This window comes from Podarcis bocagei (genome assembly GCF_964188305.1).
Source record: "Podarcis bocagei genome assembly, chromosome: 4".
Taxonomy (NCBI): Eukaryota; Metazoa; Chordata; class Lepidosauria; order Squamata; family Lacertidae; genus Podarcis; species Podarcis bocagei.
This window is the reverse complement of record NC_138128.1, coordinates 41,261,132-41,279,760: the sequence shown is the minus strand read 5'-3', so window position 1 is coordinate 41,279,760 and position 18,629 is coordinate 41,261,132. Positions and strand designations below refer to the sequence as shown.

The following is an 18,629-nucleotide window of genomic DNA, read 5'->3' as shown; positions in this document are numbered from 1 at the left end:
TCATTCAACTCAGTTCCCCGTGGACTCCATGATGCTATCCCTACTTCCATAATCCCCGAAGCGGCAGGTCACGTACGCAGGAACTTCTTAATTTGCCAAACCTTCCCTCTAGGCAATATTAGGTGGCAGACGATGCATATCTCTGACCCATTGTCTTGCCACCACCGGTACTCAATAAATGTGTATCTATGTATATTTCCCGCTCTGCATATCCCCCCTCCCTCATCCGAAAATGCTAATTAATGTAATCCCACCTTTTCATAATGTATTCATGACGTGTAAAGTATATTCATGATGTAACTTGTGAAACCCAACCTTCCCATAATGTATTCGTGACGTTTCATGCACTGTATTCTGGGATATGGAGGGAAATTTCAAAAGTTCATGTCACCCCTTTCTCTGGGTTCAATCTCGCCTTGAACCTGTTGCGCAATAAACTTGGATCTTCTGCAGTTTGCTCCTGCGCCCGGCTGAGCTCATTTTCTTCCACAGGGACCCACGGACTTAGTCCGATGAGCTGGGTGGCAGAGTAACCCCGCACCCAGATTTTAGCCGTAACACAATAATTCCTGTAAGAAATATAAACCTATGCCAGTTTAAGCACAAGCACTATAGACACTCAGGAGCCATGCTTAGTTATCAGCAATTATCAGAAATAGTCAGATATTGCTTTCAGATTTATTAGATGAACATCATCCACTAGTGAGCTACTGTTCAACTGAAGCCCTATGTGTACTTTCCAAGTTCACAGAATAGATATGAAGAACTAATTTCAGAATGTGCCTAAGTATTTCCAGCATCTTAAAGACATTTTGCTCTGCAGAGAAATAACGTTATAACCTGCTTTTTTGCTGATTTTTTTAACCCCTAGTTTGATATTAAGTCTGTCAACATTTCCTAGCTTATTTGCATTTCCAGTCAGATTCTATATGTGTATAGTCAGATGGAAATCCTACAAATCCAAGCAACTTGTTCGAAGCAAACATGTACAAGATTGCACTTTAGTTCCTCCTGAATTGTTAGCAGGCTCTGCATAATTAGCTGGGCTCTTTTGGGTGAGAGGAGGAAGTTAGGCTTAAAGCAGGGGTCGGCAAGGTTTACCTCGCCTGGGCCAGCTCACTGCAGCAGAGATCCCTCTGTGGGCTGGATTGTGCGCACCCGCGATTTCCGGCATCTGTGCAGACGCGATTTCTGGCGCCGCAGAAGCGAGTCCCCACGCTGCACTGCGCCAGTTTAGCACAGTGCGCGGGAACTCACCAAGCGGGTGGCTCGGTTCGGGAGTGGCTCAAGGGCTGGTTAAATGCTCCCCGTGGGCCGCTTGTGGCCCATGGGCCTTAGGTTGCTGACCCCTGGCTTAAAGAGTTGGTTTGTGTGCTTGCAAGGGGTTACAGGTAAATTGGCTGCAGACAGCCACTCTCCTTATTTCTCAGCAAGGGGAGGGCAAACAAAGCAAGGAGAGACAGTGTGAAAGATAGAGTTTGCTGGTTTGAGGGAGGGCTTTGGAGGGAGGGAGGAGTGAGAGAGCAAACAAAACAAAAGAGCTGGTGCCTGCAAAGTACCTGCGAAGTATCCATTCAGCTGAGCTACCCCCTGGGAAGCTGTCAAGTCTCCACCTTTTGTTCACAGGTATATTCCCTTGTTGAAACACTTATCGGGATATCATTTCGATGACATTTCAATACCAGCAATTTCTTGCACAGCCCTATGGCTGGCAAGCTTTTTCTTACTGATCTTCCCATAGGTGAATCTGGGGTAAGTTCTGGAGGGTTTCCACAGAACACAGTTTAAAGCCATTGGCCAATAGCATACAGATTATACTCCAGTTTCACTTAAAACCCAATGTTTTCCCCAGCAAATGACTAGATCTCTTTGCCAAGAAATTAAAGATTCTGGACAAAACGTTAATGTGGAAATAACTTTTTCCTTTCATAATTAATATGAACATGGCTCTCATATATATACTTTCAAGACCAAGCATGAGCAGAAGAGTTGGCTACTGATTTCAGCATACAATATCTCCAACTCCATCATCTTCTTTATTTATTATCTTTCACACACTAAGTCTGACCATTACCTGTACTTATACCAGGGTGCATCTCCCTTTTCAGGTGCCATGAACTAGAATGGGACATTTGATGACTGAAGCAACTGGAAAACTCTGAAGCTGGCATTACAAATTTAAAATATTTTCTAGTACTTGCTAGAGCTAGCACTTCAGCATTTGGTGCTGCTGCCTATGAATCTGATTTTATTGGGTTATTACATACACGAGCCCATTCACTCCTAAAATCAAAGTGCTCTTTGAATTTTATTTAATATTTGTATAGTGCTTTTCCAACAAGCAAGCCAACCCTATCTCTTACCTAGGGTATATATGCACTCCCCTGCCATCTCTCACCCTGTGGGGGTGGGGGTGAGAGAGAGACTGGTTCCACCAACGGCTCTCTCACCTTGGGGCAGCCAACATACTGAATAGTCATTTAATCCCATATTGTAATAACAGAGCCTAGAGAGAAAATGTGGAGACACCCTCAACCCGATTCTCATTCCTGTCACCTATGGTGGAGGAGCAAGATCCACAGGAATGCAGACAATCTCATAGGGGAAGGAGTGCCACCACAATGCTTTTAGACTTCCAATTTGTTGCTATGCAGCAGGAAGAAAAGATAAAAGGTTCTGCCAGGATTCTGAGGTGGAACTATCCAGAAAACTTGGGATGCAGCAGCAGAAGAGATTTTCTCCAAATCTTTTAATCCAAGTAGCAGTTCTCTATCTATGTGGGGAACTTAATTAGGTATCCAGTTCTCCCAATAACTGACCAACAAGCTCAACCTTGATGGATAAGACTTCAAAATAGAGAGAGGGAGACAGAAACCATGCTATTCAATGCAGATAGGTGTTTTATAGATATTGTTTACAAAACGCTTTTGACAGAAAAAGCAGCAGTATTAAGTTTAGCATTAATAAAAACTGCCCATAATTCAACTTAAGCTTTTATTTATTTCTCTGCAGCTGATACTTACCTGTAAAGGTGGCTATATGAATACCTGAATTATACTTGTCTGCAACTTTTACGGCCTCCATCTGACTGTCTAAGGTAGCAATTTGTAAATGATGGCTCATTTTTGCTGGAACCAAGAAATATGTACCAAGATTGCCAGAAGTGAAAAAGCATCAAGTAAATAGAAGATCTGCAATAGTCTCAAGCAACAAAGTGTACAGCATCTCAGAGACTAACAAGTTTAGTGCAATTAACACTTTGTAAACTGTACCACCCCGTGACATCTTGCAGGAGATGTGGAATGTTGTGCTCTTATTGGAACTGCTCTTATGTAGGGTTTCACCATCCAGATAGAGAATCATAGAATCAGAGTTTGAAGGACCTCCAAGGCTCAGCTAAGTCCAACCCCTTGCAATGCAGGAATGCAGTAATCTCAACTAGATCATAGAAAGAAACTATGAGACACTAAGTTTAAAAACTTTACAAAGTTTGTTCAACTTGACTGCCCTGGTTTTTAGCTTGGATCAAGAATTGTTTTACACATCAGAACTATCAAAATGAAGTTAAGATCACTACATTAGGTAATAACCCTTTTCTGCAATTAAGAAATATTTTTCTTCTACCAAACTAGGCAATGCTTTCTGTCCCAATCTAATTCAAGAGGGAGATCCTAGAGAATTCTAGCATTTTGTCAGAAGAGTACAAAACTTTGATATGATTTGTAATCAAGCCTGACTGCTGCCAGGGAATGAGAATGGAATCATAAATGAGTCCACACAAGCAAGAGACAGCATACCAGGATTGAACAGAACAAGCTGACAGAAGTTGACACAGCCCCTGGCAAATGTAATCAAAAATTTCAATTCCATTTCTTACTTGGGTGAGTTGAAAGAAAGCTTGTATACAAGCCTCAATCCAGGTAAGTTAGTTTAAATTCATTCATTTCTATTGGTTTTAACCGCAACTCACTTCCTGTGCATAAGGTTCAACAAGCAACAGAACATGTAGCTACTAAGAAGAGAGCCCCTCTCTTTTCAGGGTAAAAGTGGGAGGAATTGTCAGTTTTTGTACAAAGTCAGCATCCCTATGGATGGATATTGAAACTGGGATACTGGAACTGGAACAAACTTTTTCTTTAAAAGATCTGGACATACAAGTCCAACAAGTTAAGTGGCCAAGTTTGCACTGATGCCTAAGTCACACGGTACACCTCCACTAAAGACTGGACAGCTGCAGCAGGACCTTCATGAACCTGGCACATGGGCAAGAGAACACGAAGGCAGAGTGTGCATTGAATAATGCTACATTTAGAGGGTACAGTCACGTTGCAATGGGGACTTCCTTTTGTGCGTTGTGAAATAGTACAGTAAAAATTAAAAAGTAGTAATAACCACGCAAGGCCATAAGTAGCACAGGAAAAGAATGCAGCTGGGAAAGCTATTCACTCCCACAAGAATCCAAGGAGGCCGGTTGCCATCATGCCTGTGACATCTGAGCAGGGATTAAACGCAGAAGTGGTCTGACGCGGCACGGCTAGCCGTCGCCCTCCCTCCCACCCCCGGCCGCCCTCTCCTTCCCACGGACGTCCGCCAAGGGGAAAGGGAGCCAGTGCGAAGACGAGGCCGCGGGGGGAGGCGAGGGCGAGGACGGGACGGGCAACCAGCGAGGGCGGGACCCGCGGCGGGCAACCTAAGGAGGCAGTCCCTCGCTCGCCCCGCCAGGCACCCGCCGCCTCCAGGCCAAGGTAAGGGAGAGCCGCCCCACGGAAGCCTCGCCGCGCCTCACTCCCTTCCCCGGGACCGGCGGCTGCTCCGGCTGCCGCCGGTGCCGCGCCGCCCCAGGCCTCCACTCACCGACAAGACACTCATGCGGAGCGGCGTCTCCAACACACACGCCATCTTGGTGCGCGCCAGAAGTGCTAGCCGGTCAACCCCACGCGAGAGCCGGAGCCACGACTGCTGTTGCTGCCGCTGCCGCCGCCGCCGCTGCCGCCATGCGCGGCCACATCGCCGGGAGAGGAGAGCGAGGAGAAGGGAGTACGCCCCGCTCAGCTCGAATCAGCTAACGAAAAAAACAAACTGCTTCTCCGTGAGGCGGACACTGCGCACGCGCCAACGGGGACTGGTGGGCGGGATTATTGCCGGAAGTAGATGGATTTACTCCCACCTGCTTGCGGAATTTAAGGATGAAGAAGAATCGTTACGCGCCAGCTCTACTTTTAGAGACGGTTCGGCGCTGGGTCAATGAGAGACGGAGGGAGGCTAACTAGTGTTCCTGCTTATGCGCGTGCGCAGAGTCGAAACCACCTGTCCGAATCTGTCCTTGGAAGTGAGTGGGAGGAAGAATTGAGCTATCGCTGTTTGTGTGCGAGAGACATAGAATTTCACCAACCCCGGACCATAACCCTATAAACGCCTCCACTGACTTTCACTCGGTGTTCCTTGGTTATGGTTACATGCACGGTAATTTTCAGAATCTATACATCCCCTTAAATTTTATGATTAGACAGATTAGGTGCTGTACAAAAGTGACATAGACTGGGTTAAAGGGCTGCATCAACACTAGATGAGCAAGGGAGGGAAAATGATCAAGAATTTTCCCCCAAATATTTTTTATTAGTTTTCATGTAAATACAGGAACAACATACAACTACAGTAACTTGCCCTGTGGTACATTGTTTCATATGCAGTACACAAGCAAGATGATAAAGAATTTGATGAGTAGCAGAGATAGGCCAACAGTGGAAAGAGAACACAATCCCTTCCAATCATGCACTCTTACTCTGAAGTGAATCCCACTGTTTAATGGGTTTCACTCTCAGGTGAGGGCACAGAGATTGAAATTGTAGGATTCTGGAAGAGGAATAGATAGGTGCCAGGTGTTCTAAAACAGTGTTTTTCAACCGCTGTTCCGCGGCACACTAGTGTGCCGCGAGATGTTGCCTGGTGTGCCGTGGGAGGGAGGCGGGCGAGAGGCGGGGCGGCGGCGGCATGGAGAGGCCGCCCAGCGCGGGGCTCTCGCCGTCTGCCTGCCTGGCTGCCTGCGTGGTGCTGACGTCACGGGGCTGTAACGTGCCCCACATAGGCACACGCGGGGCGGCGAGCGAGCTCCCTCCCACATCCCATCGCCGCTCTGCCGCACGCTAGCTCGCTTCGGCCGGCCTACTGGGCTGTCGCAGGCGGAAGGCCTGCGCATGCGCGAGGTTTTCGCGCCTTCGGGATTCCCTTCACGCCTTCCTCCTCCCGGGGCCTTGAGAGCGTGGGAAGCGGCAGCGCGAGACCGGCCGTTGAGCCTGGCAGGTATTGCGCTTGCGAAGGCAGTCATGCAGATCATCCTTTATTATCCTTTTTAAAAGTTGCATGTGGGATTGTGGCATTGTGCAAAATGCATGAATAAATCTTTCATGGAAATGGGCAGTGACACAAATCCGTAGTCATCCAGGAGGTTCGGTAAGGCAGGCAGCAGTTGGGCTTGTTTGGACGGACAGTCTCTTCCCATACTATGAAAGAAAATGGATAGTCAGCACAAGGAAAGCCAAGGCCAGGTGAAATAAGGATCACCTGGGAAATACAGAGAACTGGACTATCAGGAAATTATTGAAATCCTAATCACAAAGAGTTTGAACAGTGTCCCACATAACCTTTGTGGAGCTTTAAATAGATTTTATTTTATTTTATTTTATTTATTGCAATGCATTGCATTGCAAACCACTCTGTGGGGATTTCTTTATCCCGAAAGGCAGCCTAAATACTTTAATAAATAATAAATCAATTCATTATAAATGAAATTGAATTTAGATTCACAGTATAAGCACAATTTAAATCAGACTCATGCCAGCTACATTACTGCCCTGGAGATGTTTGGGTTGAAAGGCAGAATACTAATTCAATTAACAACGCCAACAACAACCTTTTTACAGGCATATGTCAAGGGCTCAGCACCTCCTTTTAAGTATTTGAATCCGTTACGTTTACATGGATATTTCCCCAGCTTCTAATAACATTTGCTCTCTTCTCTCATAGGATTTTCATACGTTTCTGGTGCTCTGTTATAGATTATTTTTAGAAAATGCTTGTATTTTTTTAAAAAAGCACAATATATACAACAATGTACAATTTAATAACACATAAATTAAACTAAGTCATTATTATATTGTAAATTAATCTGAAATAATCTTAATTCCTCCAGCATCATGTCTCTGTATATTAAATTTAGCATCAATGTTGTATTCTAGATTTAAAATGATGATTCAGTACATAAATACAGAGGCAAAATTCAGAGCTTACTAGCAACCACCTTTTTAGGTTTTCTGTAAACTGGGGAAGACATCCATGTTGGAAGTTCAATTCCTTGCTTAGCCATGAAGCTCAATGGAAATTGCCTTGCTCTTGCCCTCTCTAATCCAGTGTTTTTCAACCGCTGTTCCGCGGCACACTAGGCCCTCGGGGACCTCGTGGCTTCCGCTTTTGCGTGTGCTGCCGTCACTCTTCCCGCCATTCCCATGTATAATTCGTGCCCGTAATACAGGCAGTAAAAACTGTTCTGTATAACGACTACCCCGCCTCTCCCCCCCCCCATCTAAACTCCTTTTTTTTTTATTTGCAGAAATGAGCCGCTGCATTGAGCTCACACAGTATGCATGTTTTTGCCTGGCTGTGATTGGTCCGGACTCCAGCCTGGACCTATCACAGTAGGACATCATCTTCCGACTTCCTTCCCGCCCGAGCACAGAGACCAGGACTCAGCGGGAGTCGGCACTGCAGAGAGGCCGGATACTGCAGTGATGGACAAGTTTTTGAAAAGAAAAGAACTGGACTCTGAACAAAATTTGGAGCCAGATGAGAGCCCAAGTATGAGTGGGGATGAAAAGAAAGCAAAGATGGTTAGCTCAAGCAAATTCTCTGGCACAAGGCAATATAGCGAAAGCTATATTTCATTTGGATTTACTTTCACCGGAGATGCAAACCAACCAACTCCACTGTGCGTGGTGTGTGGTGAAAAGCTAGCTAACAGTGCTATGGTTCCAAGCAAACTTAAACACTATCTCCAAACGAAACACCCTTCGCTTCAAAACAAGAATGCGGACTATTTTGTTCGCCTGTGTTAAAACACGGAGAAACAGGCAACTTTCATGAGAAAACCCACAAAGGTAAATGAAAGAGCTCTTAAAGCTAGCTATCCCGTTGCTGAACTTATAGCCAAGTCAAAAAAGTCGCACACTGTGGCAGAGACATTAATACTTCCCGCCTGCAAAGCTATTGTAGAGGAGATGCTCGGACCTGAAGCAGCTAAGGAAATAGCCAAAGTCCCTCTCTCAGACAACACAATTTCCAGACGTATTAATGACATGTCTGCAGACATTGAAAGTGTGGTTTTGGAAAAGATCCATATCAGTGAGAAATTTGCATTACAACTTGACGAGTCTACTGATATCAGTGGACATGCTCAACTCTTGGCCAATGTGCGTTTTGTTGATGGTGATGCAATTAGAGAAAACTTCTTTTTTTGCAAGGCATTGCCAGAAAAAACAACAGGAGAAGAAATTTTTCAGGTCACATCAGAATACCTTGAACAAGGAGGACTTAAGTGGGAAAACTGCACAAGTGTCTGCACCGATGGAGCTGCAGCCATGGTCGGGCACACCAAAGGCTTTGTAAGCAGAGTGAAGGAAAGAAATCCAGATGTGATTGTTACGCATTGTTTTTTACACCGTGAGGCCCTCGTAGCCAAGACTTTACCAGCAGACCTAGTTCATGTGTTGGATGATGTTGTGCGCATGGTAAACTTTGTAAAGTCACGACCCGTGAAAAGTCGCATATTTGCAGCTTTGTGTGAGGAGATGGGAGCGAAGCATAAAACCTTGCTGTTTCATACGGAGGTCCGGTGGTTGTCGCGTGGCAAGGTCTTGGTTCGTGTGTATGAGCTGCGGGAGGAACTTAAAGTGTTTCTGACAAATGAGAGGACAGATTACGCAAAACTGCTTGCAAGTGATGAGTGGTGTGCAAGGCTGGCATACCTGGCAGATATATTTCATCATCTGAATGAACTGAACACACAAATGCAAGGCCGAAATGAAAACCTGCTTACAAGTACAGATAAAATAAATGGATTCCGTTCAAAGGTGCAACTCTGGCATCAACACGTGGAAAGTGGCAATCTTGAAATGTTCACACTCACCAAGCAATGGCAAGGTGTTCACACTGCTGCACTGTGTGAGATAATAGTTAAACATTTAAAAACTCTCGAGGGGAAGTTGTCATTTTATTTCTCTTCAGTCTCCACTGAATGCCTTGACTGGGTTAGGGACCCTTATAGCTCAGCATCAGTTGGTGGAAAGGACATGACTTTACAGGAGCAGGAGGAACTAACTGAACTGAGACAAAATCGTGGTTTCAAGCTAAGATTTGCTGATCTACCTTTGGACAGTTTTTGGTTGGAAACTGCCAAGGAGTTCCCCCTTCTGGCAAACAAAGCTATTTTGACATTGCTCCCATTTTCCACTACATATCTCTGTGAGTTGAGCTTTTCATGCATGATTGCTATAAAAACTAAATACAGAGAGAGACTGAGAGCTGTTGACGAAGAGCTACGTGTGTGTCTTTCTTCGATTCCAGCCAGAATATCAGCTTTGTGTTCAGCCAAACAGCCCCAGGTTGCGCACTGAATAAAGTATTTTATAATTTTTCATATTTCTGTTTACTTACTATTTCATAATAAAGTAATTATAAAATACTTTCTTTGTGTTTATTTGATTCCTATTAAAGAGAATTACTTTATATATAGTCAATATAGGCACAGAGTTAATTTTTTAAACATTTTCTAATGGTGGTGTGCCTCGAGATTTTTTTCATGAAACAAGTGTGCCTTTGCCCAAAAAAGGTTGGGAAACACTGTTCTAAAACGATAAAGGGCTCATCATCTGTATGGCTGCCCAGATCTGGCTGGTCTGTTTCTAAGCCAGAGCAGCAGACTGCATTTGAGCATGAGTCTATTGACAGGACTGTTGCAGAATGCAAACAATTAGCTATTACTAAACAAGCAGCTACCAGCAAAAATGTCATTTAAAATAAAAAATAAAACCCTTTTGCACAGAACTCTTCCACAAACAACTAAAGTTTAATGTTTCATTATTTTAATGTTGTATTTTAATTTTGTTTTTAAGTTGTAATCATTCAACTTGTTTTTATTATTGCTTGTAAGCCGCTCTGAGCCCGGCCTTGGCTGGGGAGGGCGGGGTATAAATAAAAATTATTATTATTATTATTAATTAAAGTTTGTCCTTGCAGATACAGGAGGTGGGAAAGGAAGAGAGGGTGAAAGGAAGTGGCAGTCTTCATGTGTGTGATTCCAAATTGTTGTCTGGCTTGGAGCAGCAGACATTCTAAAATTATTAAATGCTTTTTTGCAAATCTGGCATATCAAAAAACTTTTCTTTTTAAAAAATGTGCATGTACCCTATCTAGCTAGAATTAACCCCAGCAGCTCAAGCAATGCAACCAGCATAGTTTTGAACATATGAGCAAACAAAACCAGCTGCAAGCATGTGCTTAGCATAGGCCTGGAGTGGAGAGGTGCAGGGAATAATGATGATATGACTAACAGAGATGTGGCCAATTTTCAGTTAGTCAGTCTTCAAGATCCCAAGACAAAGCAGGGCCCCTCTTCCTCCTCTCTTTTGTAAATGGATGTGTCAACCCATTTTTAACCTATTTTTGCTGCACTATGCAAATCTAGTAAATTTTAAAACTTTCAATGGCCACTAAGCACATGCTCAGTCTTTTGGGGTCTGTATTGTGGGAGGCAGTGTTTTTTGCTCCTTTAGTATTTTTTCTTAAAGATTTTTACTTCTGCAAACTTTGGGGTTTTCTGAGCATGCTGATACTTCCTTCTTGTTTCTCAATGGCTCCATGTTGGCTATAGAGCCACTGTAACTCTAATTTGCTATTAGAGATTTTGACATATAACAATTTACCATAACCCATAAGATTACCACAGGCAGATCTTACTTAGCTTTGCTACTTCTAAACTGCTACAAATATTGAAGATCCTGATTTTTTTTTTAAAAAATTAAAAACCAGCTATATTTTGCTATATTGTGATTGTAGAAGCAGATTGTGTTTCAGGTAAGGCCCACAACATGCATTATGTCACAGAATCTTATGAGAAAGGCACAAGCAAACCACTGAATTTAAGAGAAAGCTGAAGTTCAGACACAACAATGTGACAAGCAAAACTTTCTGAAAGATAGGTATCATTCTTTGCTACTCCCAAGAAAGGGAATCAAATGAACTTAAAATAGTTTTGGTACCCCTGAACTAAATAATTAGTGTCTAAACAGATGGGAGGTCTTGACAAATAGTTGGTTGTTGGGTTAAAAAACAACGATAACCAACCTGAGCAAGTGTCAGATACTAATTGCAGGTAGGAGATCTGTGCATGTAATAATGTCTTGCTATTCATAAGCCTAATGCAGGCATTCTCCCTAAAATGTGGACCAGAGAAAGTACAAATGAAAAGGTAGGACATACTGACAATAACGTTATACTGCTGTTTTTAAATCTATCATTATATAGTATACCTACAGTTAATGTTATTTGTATGAAACTAAGATAAATAACAATTTCTCACAGCATACCATTTCCCACATATCACACACACGGTGTTTCTACAGATTAACAAGGTGGTACTGATTTACTGTTTTTTGTTTTAAAAACCAGCTTTAATATTTTGTTATATGTGGACCAAAAAGGCAGATTCTGTTCCAGAATTCAAATATATATCAATTTTTGTTAATCCACAAGACTGGCACAAGTGACGCCATGAGCCTTGCAGTGCTGTTGGGATCAGGTTTGGATTGGCAGGCTCTGATGCAGGAGGAACAAACAGGAGAACTGAAGGATGGAAACCTGGGCTGGAGGCGTGAGGAGATATCCCCTTTCCACCCCAGTTTGAGCCCCTTCAGAAGGGGGAGCAAGGTGCCAGCTCTCCTCCCCAACTTTCCTGCCAAATGGAAAGCCTTGTTAGAGCTTGGGGAGGTATTGGAACAGCCAAGGGAAGAGTGAGCTGTGAGTAGCAGGAAGGTGCAGTCTTGTTGCCTAGAATTGGGCCTCACCTTCACACATGGGATCAGACCCCAAGGAGCAATCCCAAGATTTCCACAAGGCAAGTGAGTGTGCCATGCCTCATCTTTAAAAGCTTGGTGAGCAGGACATGGAAAGTTGAGAGATCTTTGTTGTTACTGTCCCATTCTCAACTTCTTGCTCTGCTCTTGAACTTCTGAACCACGACACCTGAGCCTTGTGTCTGCTGCTGAGACAGTACTGTTATTTGCCTGAATAAAGTTTTGCTTACCAAAAAAAAAAGGTCTCTTTTTGTGTGTTTTAGTGGCCAGGACAGCCACTGTCTTTTTGCAATGTTTGAACTACTAGAGAATAAGCTACTGTCCCACAGATAGATACTGAGACAGGGTGTTTTTTATATTATTTTCTATGCAACAGAAAGGCAAGCTGAGTTTCCAGCAACAGATCTTTACAGATAGCAGTTCCTATCAAATCATAAACCGGCATAGTATGTTCTATATGATTTTGCAATACCTAGAGCTAATACAGGAAATCCTAACAAGTAAAGCAAATGAACAAATACCAGCTGTCATGGTTGCTACACATAGTCTGAGAGAGAGCATCTTAACAGATCCTAAAACATTTTAATTTATGACCAGCTGTAAAACCAGTACAAGTACATCCTATCTAGATTTGTTATTTTTGGACTGGAGCAGGAGCTATTGTCTAGACAGAAATACTGACAAACAGGGCTACTTCACAACAGCTATCATGGTTTGGTTCACCTGGACCAGAAAGGCAAATAATGCCCCAGGCAAAAGATCCTACAGTAGCAATTTCTCACAAGCCATGAAACTCATGAGCATTGTCTTGCTCAGCTACTTTGGAACTGGAGAATGAGGTAGGCTATTCTCCTGACCAGTAGAATTCTCAAAAAACCAGCTATCATGATGTTGCTTAGCAGTTTGCCCTCTCTTTTTCTTTCTGTAATTGCCTCATCTTGATTACTACTTTGGTTTTGCTTTAAGTGGTCTCTGATGGAAGTTAGGGCCTTGGCAAAATAGACTTTTTGTTTCTTAATGAATGTGGATGCCTTCCTTGTGGCCTGAAATCCACCCTTTAGATTTGGAAAGTAATACGAGTTTAGAAGATAATACACCCCAGACAAGAAGTAGGCTGAGAGTCAGCTAAAGGCAGATTTGCAGTTTCAGTTGGGATACTAGTCAGAGATTGTGAATTGGCTGAAGCATCCCTGAGGTACAGTTGTTATCTCTGATGCTGCCTTTGGAAGAGTGCCTGTTTTGCTTCTCTCATCCAAAGGAAACTAAACCTTGCCCATAGAACTTTTAACTGCTTGGGAAAGTGGCAGCATATAACAAAAACTTAAGAATTAAGATAAGAGATAAAAACAATACACTAGGCAGGAGATCCTGACAAACAGCAATTTCTGAAAACCCATGAAGATAGGTGCAGCTACTCACCTATCCACTTTTGCTTACTACTGAACTTGAAAAGGGTAATTTTTTCTTATTCTATTTGTGCATGTACCGTATTTTGATAAAATGTAATGCATATCAAGTGGTTTACTTCAATAGCCCTGAGCTGGCCCAATACTTATTTGTTAAATTTTGGTGCTCAAACTCCAGTTCTTCATGCCTAGGTGAATGACTGAATTTTTGGAAGTACCAAACTTGAGCATTGGTCATGGATGCATGATCTGGACTTGCCTACAGCTTCTTTCAGGACACAGAGCTAAATCAAACCCAAGTTCCTTCTTCCTCCCAAATATACACTCACACCACTGAATGGAATAAAGAACCAGGAGCCTATTCCAGTCCCATGGGGAGGAGCTGATGAGTGAGTACACATGATGGGTGCGGTGAGTCAAGCAAGTATGAGCCAAATAGCATAGGGCGGGTGCACTTCTGGAACAGGCCTGGAGTCAAAAGAGTCAGGAAACTGTAGCTGGCATTTCACAGATGCCAGACTCAAGGGTTCCATAATCTGGACCCAGAACTCCAGAGTCATGTGGTTTAGAAGCAGATAATGAAAAACCCGAGTTGTTTTCCTTCCCCTCCTGGTTTCTGAATCTTTCGAGGCCAGCCGCGACTCTTCCGAAACTTTCCTCTGCTGCAGAGCGCGCTTCCTTCCAGCCGAACTCCACATTTTTCTGCTATCGAGGGCGTTGGCCTTTTGTTTCAACGCCCACCTAAGAGCCTGAACTCCGAGAGAACAGCTTGTCTGAATCCTCAAGGCCCTCGAGAGGGCGGTTTCCCTTGGACGGAGCAGGGCGAAGAGGACGCGGGGCTCGGCTGCAGAAGTCTCTCCCACCCCACCCGTCGTCCCACTGCCGCCTGGGGCTTAAGGCACGGGACACCGAAATAGTTTCAGGCGGGAGCTATGCGGGGCGGGCGGCGTCCCTAGCACGAAGTTGCAGTCGGGCAGGGCTCTGTTATGCTGTACCCGTGGCCCGGCCCTCTCTTGGCAGGGAACCGCCGCCTTCGCCTCTCCCCTCCCCTCTCCAGTCCCACTTGAGCGCGCTCGGCGGGCGCCCCCTTCGTCGCGCGGGAGGGACAGGAAAAGAGGCAGAGCCTGCCTGGGCCCGGAGGAGGGTGGAGGAAGGAGGAGGGCTGCATCCGAAGAAGAGCGCCCCACGATGGGAGAGGGAGTCGCCCCGGCGGCGGGTAGGTGCTCTGCTACTGTCCCGTCCGCCTCAGGCGCTGTCGGCCAACTGCTCGTTATTAATTGCGCTCAACAACTTAGCAAAGTGGCGCCGAAGAGGCAGCTTTTCTCTCCCTCCCCCCCACGCCCAAGCCTCGTCCGCGGTCTGAATCCATGCTGCGTTTTACTTTGGTGGGACAGGAGGCGGGGAGGAGGGAGCGGCCGGGGCCGAAACAAGAGGCACCTCAGTAATTCCCAACGCCTTCCGCGCCGCTCGGGCGCCTCAGCTGTCCCCAGCAGCTTCTGCGTCCGCCGGGCGAGCGGGTGACAGCCGAGGCTCAGGGAGGGAGCGGGAGCCGCTTTTAACGCCTGGGGAGCGCCGTCGATTTGCCCCTCGGTCAGGGCCGGCTGCAGGTTTTGGTGGGCCCTCGGGCACAGGTACCCACGGGGCACGGTGGTTGCAGCTCGTTTCTTGTTGCGCCCTTTCTCCGCTCTCTTTCTTCCTTTCTCTCTCCCTCTCCTCCCGCCCATCGCAGCTCCCTTCCTGCCTTTCCCCTACCTCCTTTACACTCTCTGCCTTTGGGTCTCCTCTTGACACAATCCTGTGATTGCTCCGACGCACACGCACACTCTGCAGCTCCGTTTCACACACCAACGCTGTCTTTTCTCTCATTGCACCAGGTCTCCCTTTTGCCCACCTATATATCGCAAGGACTCTGGGCAAGTTATCAATGGGAGGGACGGCTGGAGGAGAGCTGCAACTTTTTCGTGCTCCTTACTACTATCTCCCTTGGTGCAGATGAGGCAGAAGTGTTGTTTTGCGTTTCCTAGGCGTCTCTCCCAGCTTGCAGAATTCTCTGAAACAAAGTCCCCATTTTCCCTTGACAGAGCCGCTTTGAGGCCACAGAGAATATTTTCTGAGAGTCCTGGGCTTTTTGGAGCTGGATGGAGCCATTGCTCAGCTCCTTGCAGGCATCTCAACTTAGGACATGTATGATCACTCTAGAGGTTCTGATGATATCATAGGAGCCTCTGGAACAGTCACCCATTTCGCTGCTTCAGAGATGCCAAGAAGGAGCTGAGCAACAACACCCTTGTGATTGAAGAAGCCCTCAGGGCTCAAAATAAATGTGCTACATTACTTCTTCCTACACTCCACCCAACAAGAAATAGACCTTTAACAAGAAGTCCCTGTGAATGTTGCTGGAGCTTCTGGGGCAGCCTCATTTCTTGGTATGAAGCTGCTGGGAGGAGCCAGATGTTTACTGCTGCCATGCAACTCTCCCATTGAGAAGTGGGAAACTGGCCCAGCATCTCAGGTTAGCAATGGGTCCTCTGCCACGTTGTGGGCCTTTGGCAGGTGCCCCACCTTGCCCATTATTATTATTATGGATGATAATAATAATAATAATAATAATAATAATAATAATAAGGCTTTTGGTTTGAAGCTTGGCTACCTAATAGTGGTATTCAGGATAATCCAAAATACGATGATGAGTCATAGTGAATACAAATAATCTGGGACTTCCAGCAGGCCTGCTAGGCAGCAGAAGCAAAAGCAGCCTAACAGCAGTGGCACAATAATCAACAGCCTGTGAAGTCTTGTCACGGCAGTGGGCAGCGGTGGCAGAAGTGACAGCAGCTTGCAAGGCCTTGTCGTGGCGGTGGCAGTAGTGGCCTGCAAGGCCTTGCAGTGGTGGCAGGAGACAGTAGCAAAGGTAGCCTGCAAGGCCTTGCTGAGGCAGGCTGCCACAGCTTCTGCCACTGCCTCCAACTACTGCCAGGAGGAATTGCAGGCCTCAGCTACTTATTGCCACCATGGTGAGGCCTTCCTTGCAAGCCCCACTGCTTGTGTCGCCACAAGGCCTCACAGGCTGCCACTAATATTGCTGGAATTTCCTGCCACTGCCGCAAGGCCTCGCAGGATGCGACTACTGCCGTCACCTCCTGTCACTGCCGCGAGTCCCTGCAGGCCTTTGCCGTGAGGACTGGCAGGCCACCGCCACTTCTGCTGTCAAGTCCTGTCGCCACTGTGAGGCCTTGCAGGAGTACACTGAAGATTTGTCTACAGCAGGCACATTGTATTTTATTGAAGCAAAAAGATACGAAGATAAATAGGCAACAGGTGTAGTAAGACAGAGAATGGTGTCTGAGTCCAGGTGAGGAAGAACAGGTCATGTGTTTTGAGCCTGGAAAGAAGTGCTTGAGTTAGACTTGGGAAATTAGGTACTGTGTCACAGATTGTAAAGAAGCAAAAGGCATCAGTGTTCATAGACCACATGTGTTTTAAAGTTGAGCTGCTAGAATCTCTGGGATTCCTTGGAAACTTAAGAAGAATGCGTTTGTGCTCAGGTTCTGCTTGTGAACTTTCCACGGGGACCTTTGCTAGGCTTTGCCCATGGACCGTTGGCTTGATCTTACGATGTTCCTGGATCAGAAAATGTAAAATACTTTGTCCTCTTATGAGTCCTGTAACATGTAGCTACAGGGACATTTAGGTAAATATTCCAATTTGTGTAGGGAAACAGACTTGGCCAGTGTTTAATGCAAACTGGTCATGAACTGGAACAGTCACAGAGTCATAGAATCATAGAGTTGTGAGAGACCCCAAGGGTTATCCAGTCCAACCCTCAAGAACTACAATATCAATAATTTTGGGAGTAGTCCTAGTTCAGCTCCTAACTTTTTTAGTTAAAAGTTTTACCCAAAGGAAAGCCAATTCACATATCCACAAAAGTACAGCTGCATTCCTGCTCATAGCCATAGAACAAGAGATTGTTTAAAGGAATGTTCAGACTGCTAGTTTTCATGGGATTCTCCTTCCTTGTAGGAGAGAATGCTAGTATTTATTTTCATATTTCCAGATTACTTCACCAGAATGTCTAAAATGCAATAGTCAACACTATGAACTAAGTAAGAAAAAATTGATGCCTCAACACAAAAATGAAGTCTTCTATTCACATAAATAGATTCTGAATCTGGTATCTTAATTTATAGATTTAGAAGCACACCCCCCCCCCCACTTCTGCTTCCTGTTATTCTTCTTTCCCTAGGAAAATGTAGCAAAAGGGGAAAAAATAGATAATGGTGATCCTTGCCTATATTAATAGTTATTTTGAGGGATGGAGATGTATTTATATATAACCTATGTTGCCATGTGAATATAAATTCTAATTTACCTGTGGAATACAATATTGTAACACTCTTGTGTTTCCTTCTCAATTTTCTTTTCTTTGGCTTCCTCTATGGTTCATATTTACCTTGGCAGAAAGAGTTGTGAACATGTTGAGCACTGGAAAAGAACAAGCAGAGGATGCATCATGATTTCCAGACTCACTCTCACAAAAAGCTGGTGTGTGTGCAGCCTTCCTGCCTATAGGTACTTTCCTGGCCCTCAACATGCCTCCTTGCCATATTTGGTGTGGGAGCTGGACATGGGGCAGAGGAACTAGGGCATTGAAAGTACTGCAAGGAGGCATGCTGATTGGCAGGAAAGTGGAGAATGCATGTTTTGCTGGGGGTCATAAAATAGTAATGAGAGGGAGTAAAGACAGAAGAGGTAGATGAAGTGGAGTGAAAGGAGGAAGACAGAACAAACATACATCCATTGCTGATGCTGCCAACTGATTATTGGCAACTACTGGTGAAGGAATATGAGAGCACATGATGCAGCCACCTTGCTAAGCAAGATTTGGGCTGGTCAGTGTCTAGATTGAGAGACCATGAGAACTGCTTTGAGCTCCATGATGGAGGAGAGGTAAGACAGAAGTGCACTAAGTAAATAAATAAATAAATAAATACACACACATGAGCAAGAAGAGGCCATAATCAATCCGTCCCCAGGCAGTAGACTCATAGAACTGTAGAACTGGATGGAACCATGAGGGTCATGTAGTCCAACCCCCCTG

The 18,629-nt window shown here is 45.0% G+C and overlaps 2 protein-coding genes across 6 annotated transcripts in view; one reads left to right on the top strand and one right to left on the bottom strand.

Annotated features, from left to right (window-relative positions):
* The window catches only part of ARMC8 (armadillo repeat containing 8), a 59,139-nt gene extending 53,254 nt beyond the window's left edge, over nucleotides 1-5,885 (bottom strand). For all 3 annotated transcript variants that reach the window (XM_081192610.1, XM_081192611.1, XM_081192612.1), the window contains exon 1: nucleotides 4,855-5,885. In XM_081192610.1, coding sequence (XP_081048736.1) covers nucleotides 4,855-4,899 — 45 coding nt within the window. In that variant the 5' untranslated portion in view covers nucleotides 4,900-5,885. The remainder of the gene's footprint in view (nucleotides 1-4,854) is intronic.
* A 4,013-nt stretch (nucleotides 5,886-9,898) lies between these two features.
* The window catches only part of PPP2R3A (protein phosphatase 2 regulatory subunit B''alpha), a 41,529-nt gene continuing 32,798 nt past the window's right edge, over nucleotides 9,899-18,629 (top strand). For 2 of the 3 annotated variants that reach the window (XM_081192533.1, XM_081192531.1), the window contains exon 1: nucleotides 9,899-14,744. The gene's annotated coding sequence lies outside the window, so the exon portion shown is untranslated. Of the gene's footprint in view, nucleotides 14,745-17,989; nucleotides 18,074-18,629 lie in introns of all 3 variants that reach the window. The other variant, XM_081192532.1, reaches the window with a different exon arrangement.